This window comes from Brassica napus, chromosome C7, assembly GCF_020379485.1.
Source record: "Brassica napus cultivar Da-Ae chromosome C7, Da-Ae, whole genome shotgun sequence".
Lineage (NCBI taxonomy): Eukaryota > Viridiplantae > Streptophyta > Magnoliopsida > Brassicales > Brassicaceae > Brassica > Brassica napus.
The window spans coordinates 36,895,578-36,911,711 of NC_063450.1; the positions used below are offsets into that span (position 1 = coordinate 36,895,578).

Below are 16,134 nucleotides of genomic sequence, written 5' to 3' on the forward strand. Positions count from 1 at the left end.
ACTCTGGCCCCGATGAGATTGGTCTCCGGTGGGTTTTCAGAGTTCGGGCGTAAAGCTCTGGTCGGCGGAGGCATGGATGCGGTTTCTGCGTTCGACGCATGTTCCTTCAATCTCTCTTTCGTACACGTGATGCATACGTGTTTATTCCTCCTGGGTAGGGGTGTCAAAATGAGTTATAGCTCATGAGCTGGCTCAGCTCGGCTCGTTTTTTCATGAGCATGATCTCTATATTTTAAGCTCATTTAATAAATGAGTGTAATGATCGAGCTTTAATTAGATCACGAGTTATATGAATGATCTTTAATGAACATGAGCTTGCTCATGAGCTCGTTCATTTTTATACTTACAATTATATATTATATTATATATATATATATTATATTTGGATAACTTCTATTTTTTATATAAAAAAAGATAATTTCTGTATTTATCATATTTATCTTCTAAAATTAAAATGTCAAGCAAATATTCTTAATAGATAATTTCTATATTAATCATATTTATCTTCTAAAATTAAAACGTAAAACATACATATAAGTAATATAGAAATTAAACCTTTAAAAGTTATCTATAACTTTTTCGAAGAAAGAAAAAAAAACTATATTATTTAGGAATTATAAAAATCTTCTATATAAACCCACATTAACCCTATCATTTCTCTCACAAACTTCGTTGATCCCAAATTTGACATACCTCTCTCACGCTTTTGCTTATCGTAATTCAGAACTCTCGGTAAGTTATGATTAATAGTTTTGGATCATTGATTTTGCTTTAATTTAGTTTATATTAGGTGTTGTTTTTATTTAATTTTTGTTATGTGTTGGTTTTTAGTTAGTATTTAATATTTATGTTTTGAATTTTTTTAATATTTCAATTTTGAACAATATTATAGAAGTTATTTCAATTCTCTGGTCTGTGAAGTTGTTGTTGGGTGGATAAAAAAAATGGAGGGGATTATTACTCAACATACACCTCGAACTGTGGAAGAGGTCTTTAGCGACTTCAGAGGTCGACGAGCTGGTCTCATTAAGGCTCTCACTTTCGGTCAGTTTACTCTTTGTTCTTTCCTGTTTTGTCCGATTCTCAACTGTTTTGTTTTCTCCGACAAGTCCGTACCAGCGAATCAAAAGATTGCGTTGATTTGTGTTTCTGCTTCTTCCGCGATCATAAAAAAAAAAAATCCTATTTTTGTGGGTTTCTTGATGAGATTTGACGTTTCTTTGTTTTTTTTTTGTTTTAATGCAGATATGGTGAAGTTTTACCAAACATGCGATCCTGGTGAGTTATTTGTTGGACAAATCTCCAAAATAGCAACTTTCTAAGTTTATATCACAAAAATAACATTCAAAAACTAAAATGACTTTTGTTCAAAAAAAAAAAAAAAAAAAACTAAAATGACCAAAATAGCATTTTATCTTTTGAAAATTTTAATTTTTTTATTTTTCAAAATTTGAAATCTTATCCCCAAAACCTCATTTCTCAACTCTAAACCCTAAACCCTAAACCCTAAACTTTAAACCCTAAAACCTAAACCCTAAACCCTAAACCCTAAACTTTAAACCCTAAACCCTAAATCCTAAACTCCACCATTTAACTCTAAACCCTAAATTTGTAACTTTTGATAAAACATTAAGTGTTATTTTTGTGATTTTTGACCTTGAGTGCTAGTTTGGGAACAAAAACTTGATTTAGTGCTAATTTTGTCCTTTTCTCTTATTTCTTCTTCAGTGTTTAATTACAAACTATCCTTCATTAATTTGTTCACTGATGTCATGTAACAGAGTTTCAGTTGATTACAAATTTTTCATAGTGTAAGTGTTATATCGTTGTCGTTTAGTTCAGATCTCACTTAAGAGTAAAAGTTTTCACTTTTCAATAGTTTGGTAAAAAGTTTTAATTTTTCTCAGAGCGACTGTTTATTTTGTTTCTACCGCTTTTCTCCTGTGTTAAAAGCTTTCTCTGGGATTAGTATTCTGTGTTGTTTTTTTTTTCTAAATAAGGCGTTTTTGTTTATATGCAGAGAAGGAGAACTTGTGTCTGTATGGACTTCCAAATGAGACTTGGGAGGTTAATCTCCCCGTTGAGGAAGTTCCTCCTGAGCTTCCTGAACCTGCTCTAGGCATCAATTTCGCTAGAGACGGCATGCAAGAAAAAGACTGGGTTTCTTTGGTCGCTGTTCACAGTGATTCCTGGCTGCTTTCGGTTGCCTTCTACTTTGGCGCACGTTTCGGGTTTGGCAAGAATGAGAGGTAAGTTTCCTTCCTTCTCAGCTGTGTGCTAAGGTTGTAATGACTGTTCTAGCATCCTCTTGTGTTGTCTTGTTGCTTATATTTACACAATCTCTGTGTGTCTTTATTGACTCGCTTGATGTTGTTCAATGGGTTGAATTCCTATCGTTTACTTCATGAGACCAAACTGAAGTCACAAGTGTTATGAATTCCACCTAACTGGACCAGTGTTGTTTGAGTTAGGATTCAGGTCAATAGATGTGATATGTGCCTGATTCTGATCTGTATTTCTTGTAATTACCCTAGGCAGTTTGCACTGCATTGTAGTAACCACTACTTTCCTCTCAAGCTTATCCAGTGAATTGATTCCTTAACTCTTCCAGATGATAAACGATCTTCCAACCATTTTCGAGGTTGTGACAGGCAATGCAAAGCAATCCAAAGATCATTCTGGTACCAACAACAACAATAGCAAAAGCAAACCTAGTGGCTTGAAGGTATCTTCTGTTTATCTATTATAAATATATCCCTCTCTCACTCTTCATCCTTTGATAAGCACTTATCTCTTTGTATAAAGGTTTCGAAGATGATGTCATCTCCACCGCCTAAAGAAGAAGATGAGAGTGAAGACGAGGAGGAGGAGGAACAAGGTGCGGTTTGTGGCGCTTGTGGAGACAGCTACGGTACAGATGAGTTTTGGATATGCTGCGACGCGTGTGAGAAATGGTTCCATGGAAAATGTGTGAAGATAACACCTGCTAAAGCAGAGCACATCAAGCACCACAAATGCCCCAGTTGCACTAACAAGAGAGCCAGACCTTGATGTCATATAAACAAAAAAAGCAGATAATTGGGTTTTAGAAGATGTAAGATGATAAAAATATACGTTTCTTTTTTTAATTGTTTAGTTTTCATTATGAATTGAAAATATGTACAATTGGTAATGCCTTTCTTTTTTTTTCTGGATTTTTGTTGTTGTTTATGTCAATGCTACTACTAATTTGCATGTTTGAGTCTTGTTTTTTCGTCTACAGTCATTGCAGGTATTGGTAATAATATGCTTTTGTTATGAAATAACTTATAATTTATAGTATCGGAAAATTTAAATAAGAGTAGAATTCAACACCCGTAGGAAGCAAATAACACTTAATATGAGAGAAAGAGTTTATTATAAGGAAGAAGAAGAAGATGTAATTGTGTACAAAAGAGTGAGATGAGTGATGGTATTTATAGTGAGCAACAATACATAAAATATCAAAGATGGTGCTTGATTTGGTAAATGAGTGGGTGATCATAGTGCTTGATGAGTAGATGATCATAGTGCTTGATGAGTAGATGATCATAGTGCTTGAGTTGGTAAAGGAGTGGAGGATCATTTCAAAGTTTATCTTATAACACTCCCCCTTGATCATCCATCTTGTATTAAGTTTCGTAACACTCTCCTTGGGGACCGGTGTCACTCTCCGCTCTCGCTTAACGTCTTTGTTGCCTCGTTAAAAACCTTTCTAGGAAAACCCAATGGGAAAAACCATAGTTAGGTAAAAAGAGTACAACTACGTAAGCTCCCCCTCGATTGAGCAGTCATAGATCCTTCTGATGACGCATTCCAATGTTATGGACATGTTTTCTGAATACCGAAGTAGGGAGTGATTTTGTGAAGAGGTCGGCTGCATTGTCGCATGATCGGACATATCTTACTTCAATCTCTTTCTTCTTCTCGAGCTCTTGAGTGTATGAGAAGAACTTTGGATGTATATGTTTTGTTCTATCACTTTTGATATATCCTTCCTTCGTTTGAGCAACACATGCTGCATTGTCTTCATATAGAATAGTTGGCCCCGTACTTTTGTCAATCCCACTACTTGAACAAATGTGTTGGCTTATTGATCTTAGCCATACACATTCTTTACTTGCTTCATGGAGTGCGATGATCTCAGCATGATTTGAAGAGGTAGCCACAAGCGTTTGTTTCTGAGAACGCCAAGATATAGCAGTGCCTCCGATCGTAAAAACATATCCTGTTTGCGATCGGGCTTTGTGTGGATCTGAAAGATATCCTGCATCTGCAAAACCAACCATTTGACCATTTGAATCTTTAGGGTAAAATAAGCCTAAATCAATAGTCCCTTGTAGGTAACGAAAGACATGTTTAATTCCATTCCAATGTCTTCGTGTTGGAGATGAGCTAAATCTTGCTAGAAGATTAACAGTGAATGATATATCAGGCCGTGTACAATTTGCAAGGTACATCAACGCTCCAATTGCACTTAGATATGGTACTTCCGGACCAAGTATCTCTTCTTTTTCCTCAGGTGGTCGAAATGGATCACTTTCAATGTTAAGTGATCTAACGACCATTGGGGTGCTAAGAGGAGTTGATTTATCCATGTTAAATCGTTTCAACACTCTTTTAGTGTATGTGGATTGATGCACAAATATACCATTTTGTGAATGTTCTATTTGTAGGCCAAGACAATACTGTGTCTGTCCAAGATCTTTCATCTCAAATTCTCCTTTGAGATAGTCTGATGCCTTTTGTATTTCTTTTTGAGTTCCAATAATATTTAGATCATCAACATATACCGCGATTATCACAAATCCGGATGTTGTTTTCTTGATGAAAACACATGGGCATATAGGATCATTCACATATCCTTCTTTTGTTAAATGTTCACTGAGACGATTGTACCACATACGTCCAGATTGTTTTAACCCATATAATGATCTTTGCAATTTTATTGCACATAACTCTTTAGGTTTGGAACTTAATGCTTCTGGCATTTTAAATCCATCAGGGATTTTCATGTAGATATCAGTATCTAATGATCCGTATAGATAAGCTGTAACAACATCCATGAGACGCATCTCAAGATTTTTATCAGCGGCTAGACTCATCAGGAATCTAAATGTGATCGCATCCATTACAGGAGAATATGTTTCCTCATAATCAATACCAGGTCTTTGAGAAAATCCTTGGGCTACAAGGCGAGCTTTATACCTTGTAATCTCATTTTTCTCATTTCGTTTTCGAACGAAAATCCATCTGTACCCAACTGGTCTCACATCTTCAGGTGTGAGTACAATAGATCCAAACACTTTTCGTTTGTTAAGCGAATCAAGTTCGATTTGTATTGCTTCTTTCCATTTATTCCAATCATGTCTCTTTTGACATTCATATATGGATTTCGGTTCTGGATCATCGGTATCTTCATTTACCTCACTTGACACGATATATGAGAAAGCATCATCAAGGTCATTTTGTTCATTTCTATTCCATATCCTTTTATTATGGATGTAATTAATAGAAATCTCATGATTATCTTTCGATTCATGATGCTCTGATTCATCAGAGTCCTTATCATTTATTTCTTCCAAAATATTTTCTGCTATTTTGGGTGCATCATATATTTCAGCTTTCTTCTGTTTCCTAGGATTCTTATCCTTAGAACCAGCAGGTCTACCACGCTTCAGGCGTGTTTTTGGCTCTCGTGTGTCATCCTCCTTTTCTTGTTCATTTGGCATTTTGATACGAGCAGGAGCATTTGCAGCTGGTATATGAGATTTAGTTACCGTCTTGGTATCTGCAAATGCATCAGGTAGCTGGTTAGCTATACTCTGTAAATGCATAATTCGTCGAACTTCTAGTTCTGACTCTTTAGAAGGAGGATCAAGATATAACAATGATGGTACACTCCATTTTATATCACTTCCAACATTTTTGTTTTCTCCCCCTAGAACTGGGAATACATTTTCGTCAAAATGACAATCAGCAAAACGTGCTGTAAAGACGTCACCAGTCTGTGGTTCTAGGTATCTTATAATTGATGGAGAATCACAACCAACATATATTCCCAACCTTCTTTGTGGTCCCATCTTTGTTCGTTGTGGTGGTGCTACAGGCACATATACCGCACAACCAAAGATTCTAAAGTGGGAAATGTTTGGTTCTCGACCAAACGCTAACTGTAGTGGAGAATACTTATGGTATGCACTCGGTCTGATCCGAATGAGTGCTTCTGCATGCAAAATGGCATGTCCCCATACAGAGGTTGGAAGTTTTGATCTCATGATCAATGGTCTTGCAATCAATTGCAGACGCTTAATTAAAGATTCAGCCAAACCATTTTGCGTATGAACATGAGCAACCGAATGTTCAACTTCAATTCCCATTACCATACAATAGTCATTGAATGCTTGGGATGTGAATTCACCAGCGTTGTCTAGTCTAACTCTTTTAATAGTATAATCAGGAAACTGTGCTCGCAGTTTGATTATCTGAGTTAGAAATCTCGCAAATGCCACATTTCGAGATGATAATAGACAAACGTGTGACCATCTACTGGATGCGTCAATTAATACCATAAAATAGTGGAATGGTCCACATGGTGGATGTATCGGTCCACATATATCACCTTGAATTCTTTCAAGGAACTTTGGTGATTCTTTATCGATTTTGGTTGGCGATGGCCTTACGATCAATTTTCCTAGAGAACATGCAACACATGTCATTTTATTCCCTTGAGAAATCTCCTGGATTTTCAATGGATGACCATGTGAACTTTCTATGATTTTACGCATCATTGTAGTGCCTGGGTGGCCAAGGCGATCATGCCATAACGTGAACTCTTCTGGGTTCCGTTTTACTACAAGATTTGATTCGATCTCATCGATATAAGTATGATGTAATCCCGAAGGAAGTTCTGGAAACTTTTCCAATATGTGTTTTCTGCCACATTTTTCAGAAATTACATACATGTATTTCTTTCCATCCTCAGTTGCAGACTGAGTATCATATCCGTGAAGATATATGTCTTTAAAACTCAACAAATTCCTTTTAGAACTCGGAGAGTATAAAGCATTATTTATGGAAAATTTTGTTCCATTCGGCAAAGTAAAGTTTGCTTTACCAGTTCCTTCAATCACGTCTGCAGGACCTGATATTGTATTGACGACAATTCTTGTCGGTTTTATATCAGAGAAATATCTCTTTTGTCTCAGAATAGTGTGCGTTGTTCCACTATCTGGTATGCATATTTCACGAATCCGTTTCTTGGATTTTGCTCCATTAGTATTTTGATCCATTTCTGAAATTATCATAAACATTAAATAAAAGTGAAACGTGAAATTTATTCATTGATTATATAAAGAAAACACACAATAATTATACAAATATTGTTGTTAAAACAACATTATTCTTTGAAAACATAATTATTATACATTACAAATGAGGACTATTCAGCAGTCTTATTAGAAACATTTCCGTACTCTTCAAGAGTATTCTAGTCCAGCTCATTTGCGAAATCAGAGGATTCAAGGTATGAGGTCCCTTCAACGTTTTCCGTGAGGTTCACCTCTTTAGCCTTTCCTTTTATGGATTCTTGATATAACTTGCACAAATGTGGGGGAGTACGACAGGTACGGGACCAATGTCCTTTACATCCACATCTGTAACATACAGTCTCACTTTTCTTTGTGGTATCCTCTTCGGTTTCTTTGCCTTTATGAGGTTGTTCAGATCTAACCCATTTGTTAGATCTAATACTTTTAGGATAGTAAGGCTTTCCACGTTTGTTGTTGAAACGCCGACCACGACCTCGATTGGTATGGTTTCTCCTTCCCGAATATTCTACCGCCGTAGCATTCACTTCGGGAAATGCCTTGGCTCCCGTGGGTCGGGAATTATGGTTTTTGATTAGTAACTCATCGTTCTTTTCAGCCAACATGAGTGTTACCATCAATTCAGAAAATTTGGTGTACCCACATTTTCTGTAAATTCGGGATAAGACGTTGTGTTCTTTGTGGAAGGTATTGTATGTCTTGTCAAGCATTTCTGCTTCGGTGACAGGGTTACCACAATATTTTAATTGTGCAACTATCCTCAAGATAGTGGAATTGTAATCTCTAACCCTTTGGAAATCCTGAAACCTCAGGGTTTTCCACTCTTCAAGAGCGTGAGGGAGATTGATTTCCTTTTGATTATCGAATCTGTCTTTCAAGGCTTGCCATAGTACAGATGGGTCCTCAACGTCTCCATAGTCGTGAGTTAGATTCTCATCTAAGTGCTTCTTCAGGAAGATTATCGCCTCGGCTATATGCTCGGGTGGCGATTTGTTACCGACTTTTATAGCTTCAGATATCTTTTTTATTACAAGATAAGGTTTCACATTTGTGACCCATCTGACATAGTTTTCGCCGGTTACTTTTAGAGCCGGGAACTGGAGTTTCTCGATGTTTGCCATTTGTATTTCTAAAACACAAAATAGTAATTTTATTAGAACTTCATAATTTAAAAACCGTTTACATTAATCATACAAGCAATTACAAGGAGAAGCGATGTAAATAAAATTAAACCGATATTCATCTTAAATTCACTCGGAGTAAATTCTCCAACGAATGAACCATAAATAGAAACACAAATAAAAATGGCACATAAAAACAAAAGTGCGCGAATCATCTTTCTTGAAATGAAAAATCGGAGGAGAGCGATTTGAAATTTTTGAGAGAAGATGAAATGTTTTGGATGATGAAATGGAGTGAAAATGAGTTGTATTTATAGATGAAAATTACTGTTCATGACCGTTGGAGAAAGGGGAAATTTTTGAAAAATTTTCTTTGTGACCGTTGGGGTTAAATCGAGTGCACCAAAAATTAGTCTGAAAATATCGTATTAAACGGTCAATCAAATCTATAAAATTTCATAAAAGTGAAAAATTATGACAATGAAATATTTATGTTATATGACAACAAATCATGCGACGGCTCAGCCGATCAATGCAGAATAATAAATAAATTATACGGCGGCTCGGCCGACCAATTAATAATAAACAGAATATAAGGCGGCTCAGCCGACCAATAAATAATAAACAGGATATAAGGCGGCTCGGCCGACCAATAAATAATAAACAGGATATAAGGCGGCTCGGCCGACCAATAAATAAATTAAATTACTAGTAAATAATATAGGCGGTATTCCGGCCATTATAACATGATATAAATAATAGTAGAGGCGGTATACCGACCATTATAACAGGGTATAAATGATACAAATAAATTTTACCAAATCGCAGAGTGATCGTGCTGATAACGTGTTATGAAATAACTTATAATTTATAGTATCGGAAAATTTAAATAAGAGTAGAATTCAATACCCGTAGGAAGCAAATAACACTTAATATGAGAGAAAGAGTTTATTATAAGGAAGAAGAAAAAGATGTAATTGTGTACAAAAGAGTGAGATGAGTGATGGTATTTATAGTGAGCAACAATACATAAAATATCAAAGATGGTGCTTGATTTGGTAAATGAGTGGGTGATCATAGTGCTTGATGAGTAGATGATCATAGTGCTTGATGAGTAGATGATCATAGTGCTTGAGTTGGTAAAGGAGTGGAGGATCATTTCAAAGTTTATCTTATAACAGCTTTATATTTATCAGCATATGAGATTATATGTAATGTATAGTGTATATATTTTAATAAACTACTAGATAAAGTGTACCAGGCAAAAAAAATAAAAAAATAGGCCTGATAACGAGTATCAGATAAGAAAAATTCTATAAACGAGTTGGTTACATATTCTAGTTTTTATAAATACTTTTTGTGTGGATAAAACCTAAATCCAAATAATGACACAGAAGATATTATAACATAGATTACTAGTTTACATGTCTTTGTCAGTTGGTTCTTTCTTCTAGCATTATCTAATTGTTCATATATTATTTACAAGGTATCTAATAGATCGGACCTTTCTCAAAAGACATGAAGTAAATGACTCAAATATATGGGTCATACTGATAGGGGCCTCCAAATATCTAACAAAACAGATGCATGTGTTTTTTTTGGCCTTTTTGTTTTTTTCTGTACGCAACTACAAATGCATTATCTGAAGAATCCATCGAACATATAGGGTAAACCACAAGGTTTTGGTTTGATGCAAAATCAGAAAGATACACAAATCTGTCATCTTCGTAAATACATCTACTGCGTTGTTGATATATGTTTGGTAATAACCATTCAATACAAAGTCATTGGATCGATCAATGTTTCAACCTGTTTATTCTCTTTTAGTGTATAAATCCAAAATTGGAGTTTCTTTCAAATTACTTTTTTTTACCAGACTGGGTCCGTTTGAATCACCATTTTAGTGGATTATTAATTTTTAGTATTATGTTGCCGTCAGGTTGAAAACACGAGATATTTGTATAGTTGTATGAACAGATACTGATCATCATTTTTTTTTTATGAAGAACATATTATTTTCAAAATTTTCCGATTTTTTTTTTGAAACAGGTGTGTTTTATCAACTAATCCTGGATTGTGTTGAAAAAAATCAACAAAATATTGTATATGTTTCTTTTCTTTTAAAATATTAAACCAAGAATAGAGGTTCTCGTTCAATCGAATTATGTTCCGAGATAATTTGTAGACGAATCAAATTATAATTAAAAATATATAAGCTTTATAGACATTGTGTCCAATATTCTTTTTATTTTTCTTAATTTATGTGTCTGGCATTCACAATTGTGACAAGGTGTGTCTTCCTAATGTCGTCCAATATAAATCTTGTATATTCAGATAATATAATTGTTATTTTCTTTTGTTTGGAATTGCATGTCTATTTCTTAAGAAAACTGTATTAACTTTGTTTTGTATCTATCTTTTTGTGAATCGATAAAGAAAGTTGTATTGACAAGAATGATTCATCTAGATAGTCTCCAAACCCATATTTGGTACAATGTTTTGAAAAAGTATGACTTTAATATATATTTTTTTTTTGTTAAAACAAACCAAAATAAAAAGCCATAAATGTTTTTTATTTTACATAAAAGCTATCGTTCAGTACTTAATTAGAAACAATTTAGTATAATTTAAATATTTGTTATATTTGAATAATAGTGTTTTTTGTTTAAAGTTCACCATATGCTAGTCTCATAAGTTCCCAAATTTTTAATCTAAAGCTTGCAATAGATTAGACTTCGTTCTGGTTCGTATTGAAATACGTCATAATGATGTATTGATCTATGTTTCTTAGCTGACTAACACCATCGAAAAATCTATTTGTGGTCGTATTTGCTTCGTTCAAGTATGCTTACCATTTTCCACTGATGATGCTTCGAAGCCTGTTATGTGATCAACTATTTTTAGCAATGCATCTCTGATTTGTTTTATTTTATTTGTTTGGTCTTGACTTGACTTAATTCAAATTTTGTATAATTCTATTTCCCAATTTCTTTTTGTAAATATACAATTTTGGTTTGATAAATAAAAATAAATGTAACTCCAAATGGTTATAACATATATAACATAAGTACACAATTTGCATACATATTTAGCAAAAAAAAACAATTTGGATAAAATGTTTGTAAAACTAACCAAATATAAACTTTCAAAACATCTTATATAAAAGGAACTGAATATTTAAAGTGTGTTATGGCACAGTATCCTTATAGGATTGACCAAAAATAGCAATTTGTTAATGATGAGATAGTAATAATTGTTATAAGATAAACTTTGAAATGATCCTCCACTCCTTTACCAACTCAAGCACTATGATCATCTACTCATCAAGCACTATGATCATCTACTCATCAAGCACTATGATCACCCACTCATTTACCAAATCAAGCACCATCTTTGATATTTTATGTATTGTTGCTCACTATAAATACCATCACTCATCTCACTCTTTTGTACACAATTACATCTTCTTCTTCTTCCTTATAATAAACTCTTTCTCTCATATTAAGTGTTATTTGCTTCCTACGGGTATTGAATTCTACTCTTATTTAAATTTTCCGATACTATAAATTATAAGTTATTTCATAACACGTTATCAGCACGATCACTCTGCGATTTGGTAAAATTTATTTGTATCATTTATACCCTGTTATAATGGTCGGTATACCGCCTCTACTATTATTTATATCATGTTATAATGGCCGGAATACCGCCTATATTATTTACTAGTAATTTAATTTATTTATTGGTCGGCCGAGCCGCCTTATATCCTGTTTATTATTTATTGGTCGGCCGAGCCGCCTTATATCCTGTTTATTATTTATTGGTCGGCTGAGCCGCCTTATATTCTGTTTATTATTAATTGGTCGGCCGAGCCGCCGTATAATTTATTTATTATTCTGCATTGATCGGCTGAGCCGTCGCATGATTTGTTGTCATATAACATAAATATTTCATTGTCATAATTTTTCACTTTTATGAAATTTTATAGATTTGATTGACCGTTTAATACGATATTTTCAGACTAATTTTTGGTGCACTCGATTTAACCCCAACGGTCACAAAGAAAATTTTTCAAAAATTTCCCCTTTCTCCAACGGTCATGAACAGTAATTTTCATCTATAAATACAACTCATTTTCACTCCATTTCATCATCCAAAACATTTCATCTTCTCTCAAAAATTTCAAATCGCTCTCCTCCGATTTTTCATTTCAAGAAAGATGATTCGCGCACTTTTGTTTTTATGTGCCATTTTTATTTGTGTTTCTATTTATGGTTCATTCGTTGGAGAATTTACTCCGAGTGAATTTAAGATGAATATCGGTTTAATTTTATTTACATCGCTTCTCCTTGTAATTGCTTGTATGATTAATGTAAACGGTTTTTAAATTATGAAGTTCTAATAAAATTACTATTTTGTGTTTTAGAAATACAAATGGCAAACATCGAGAAACTCCAGTTCCCGGCTCTAAAAGTAACCGGCGAAAACTATGTCAGATGGGTCACAAATGTGAAACCTTATCTTGTAATAAAAAAGATATCTGAAGCTATAAAAGTCGGTAACAAATCGCCACCCGAGCATATAGCCGAGGCGATAATCTTCCTGAAGAAGCACTTAGATGAGAATCTAACTCACGACTATGGAGACGTTGAGGACCCAGCTGTACTATGGCAAGCCTTGAAAGACAGATTCGATAATCAAAAGGAAATCAATCTCCCTCACGCTCTTGAAGAGTGGAAAACCCTGAGGTTTCAGGATTTCCAAAGGGTTAGAGATTACAATTCCACTATCTTGAGGATAGTTGCACAATTAAAATATTGTGGTAACCCTGTCACCGAAGCAGAAATGCTTGACAAGACATACAATACCTTCCACAAAGAACACAACGTCTTATCCCGAATTTACAGAAAATGTGGGTACACCAAATTTTCTGAATTGATGGTAACACTCATGTTGGCTGAAAAGAACGATGAGTTACTAATCAAAAACCATAATTCCCGACCCACGGGAGCCAAGGCATTTCCCGAAGTGAATGCTACGGCGGTAGAATATTCGGGAAGGAGAAACCATACCAATCGAGGTCGTGGTCGGCGTTTCAACAACAAACGTGGAAAGCCTTACTATCCTAAAAGTATTAGATCTAACAAATGGGTTAGATCTGAACAACCTCATAAAGGCAAAGAAACCGAAGAGGATACCACAAAGAAAAGTGAGACTGTATGTTACAGATGTGGATGTAAAGGACATTGGTCCCGTACCTGTCGTACTCCCCCACATTTGTGCAAGTTATATCAAGAATCCATAAAAGGAAAGGCTAAAGAGGTGAACCTCACGGAAAACGTTGAAGGGACCTCATACCTTGAATCCTCTGATTTCGCAAATGAGCTGGACTAGAATACTCTTGAAGAGTACGGAAATGTTTCTAATAAGACTGCTGAATAGTCCTCATTTGTAATGTATAATAATTATGTTTTCAAAGAATAATGTTGTTTTAACAACAATATTTGTATAATTATTGTGTGTTTTCTTTATATAATCAATGAATAAATTTCACGTTTCACTTTTATTTAATGTTTATGATAATTTCAGAAATGGATCAAAATACTAATGGAGCAAAATCCAAGAAACGGATTCGTGAAATATGCATACCAGATAGTGGAACAACGCACACTATTCTGAGACAAAAGAGATATTTCTCTGATATAAAACCGACAAGAATTGTCGTCAATACAATATCAGGTCCTGCAGACGTGATTGAAGGAACTGGTAAAGCAAACTTTACTTTGCCGAATGGAACAAAATTTTCCATAAATAATGCTTTATACTCTCCGAGTTCTAAAAGGAATTTGTTGAGTTTTAAAGACATATATCTTCACGGATATGATACTCAGTCTGCAACTGAGGATGGAAAGAAATACATGTATGTAATTTCTGAAAAATGTGGCAGAAAACACATATTGGAAAAGTTTCCAGAACTTCCTTCGGGATTACATCATACTTATATCGATGAGATCGAATCAAATCTTGTAGTAAAACGGAACCCAGAAGAGTTCACGTTATGGCATGATCGCCTTGGCCACCCAGGCACTACAATGATGCGTAAAATCATAGAAAGTTCACATGGTCATCCATTGAAAATCCAGGAGATTTCTCAAGGGAATAAAATGACATGTGTTGCATGTTCTCTAGGAAAATTGATCGTAAGGCCATCGCCAACCAAAATCGATAAAGAATCACCAAAGTTCCTTGAAAGAATTCAAGGTGATATATGTGGACCGATACATCCACCATGTGGACCATTCCACTATTTTATGGTATTAATTGACGCATCCAGTAGATGGTCACACGTTTGTCTATTATCATCTCGAAATGTGGCATTTGCGAGATTTCTAACTCAGATAATCAAACTGCGAGCACAGTTTCCTGATTATACTATTAAAAGAGTTAGACTAGACAACGCTGGTGAATTCACATCCCAAGCATTCAATGACTATTGTATGGTAATGGGAATTGAAGTTGAACATTCGGTTGCTCATGTTCATACGCAAAATGGTTTGGCTGAATCTTTAATTAAGCGTCTGCAATTGATTGCAAGACCATTGATCATGAGATCAAAACTTCCAACCTCTGTATGGGGACATGCCATTTTGCATGCAGAAGCACTCATTCGGATCAGACCGAGTGCATACCATAAGTATTCTCCACTACAGTTAGCGTTTGGTCGAGAACCAAACATTTCCCACTTTAGAATCTTTGGTTGTGCGGTATATGTGCCTGTAGCACCACCACAACGAACAAAGATGGGACCACAAAGAAGGTTGGGAATATATGTTGGTTGTGATTCTCCATCAATTATAAGATACCTAGAACCACAGACTGGTGACGTCTTTACAGCACGTTTTGCTGATTGTCATTTTGACGAAAATGTATTCCCAGTTCTAGGGGGAGAAAACAAAAATGTTGGAAGTGATATAAAATGGAGTGTACCATCATTGTTATATCTTGATCCTCCTTCTAAAGAGTCAGAACTAGAAGTTCGACGAATTATGCATTTACAGAGTATAGCTAACCAGCTACCTGATGCATTTGCAGATACCAAGACGGTAACTAAATCTCATATACCAGCTGCAAATGCTCCTGCTCGTATCAAAATGCCAAATGAACAAGAAAAGGAGGATGACACACGAGAGCCAAAAACACGCCTGAAGCGTGGTAGACCTGCTGGTTCTAAGGATAAGAATCCTAGGAAACAGAAGAAAGCTGAAATATATGATGCACCCAAAATAGCAGAAAATATTTTGGAAGAAATAAATGATAAGGACTCTGATGAATCAGAGCATCATGAATCGAAAGATAATCATGAGATTTCTATTAATTACATCCATAATAAAAGGATATGGAATAGAAATGAACAAAATGACCTTGATGATGCTTTCTCATATATCGTGTCAAGTGAGGTAAATGAAGATACCGATGATCCAGAACCGAAATCCATATATGAATGTCAAAAGAGACATGATTGGAATAAATGGAAAGAAGCAATACAAATCGAACTTGATTCGCTTAACAAACGAAAAGTGTTTGGATCTATTGTACTCACACCTGAAGATGTGAGACCAGTTGGGTACAGATGGATTTTCGTTCGAAAACGAAATGAGAAAAATGAG

The 16,134-nt window shown here is 34.9% G+C and overlaps 3 protein-coding genes across 3 annotated transcripts; 2 read left to right on the top strand and 1 right to left on the bottom strand.

Moving 5' to 3' along the window:
- The first annotated feature begins 416 nt into the window (after nt 1-416).
- On the top strand, nt 417-3,240 carry LOC106409562 (PHD finger protein ALFIN-LIKE 6). Its single transcript, XM_022705372.2, is given in 5 exon segments — nt 417-1,044; nt 1,246-1,278; nt 2,021-2,249; nt 2,587-2,725; nt 2,806-3,240. Coding segments are annotated over 5 exon segments (747 nt in total). The 5' UTR covers nt 417-944; the 3' UTR covers nt 3,052-3,240.
- A 4,267-nt stretch (nt 3,241-7,507) lies between these two features.
- Nucleotides 7,508-8,467, bottom strand: LOC125590266. The gene has a single exon (XM_048763683.1). It carries the CDS (start codon nt 8,465-8,467, stop codon nt 7,508-7,510), a length of 960 nt encoding a protein of 319 aa, XP_048619640.1.
- Nucleotides 8,468-12,901: 4,434 nt separating this feature from the next.
- On the top strand, nt 12,902-13,861 carry LOC125590267. Its single transcript, XM_048763685.1, has one exon. It carries the CDS (start codon nt 12,902-12,904, stop codon nt 13,859-13,861), a length of 960 nt encoding a protein of 319 aa, XP_048619642.1.
- The last annotated feature ends 2,273 nt before the right edge of the window (nt 13,862-16,134 follow it).

Excerpts from the sequence above, each read along its gene's own strand:
- LOC125590266 (XM_048763683.1), bottom strand. The coding sequence starts at position 8,467 with ATGGCAAACATCGAGAAACTCCAGTTCCCGGCTCTAAAAGTAACCGGC.
- LOC125590267 (XM_048763685.1), top strand. The coding sequence starts at position 12,902 with ATGGCAAACATCGAGAAACTCCAGTTCCCGGCTCTAAAAGTAACCGGC.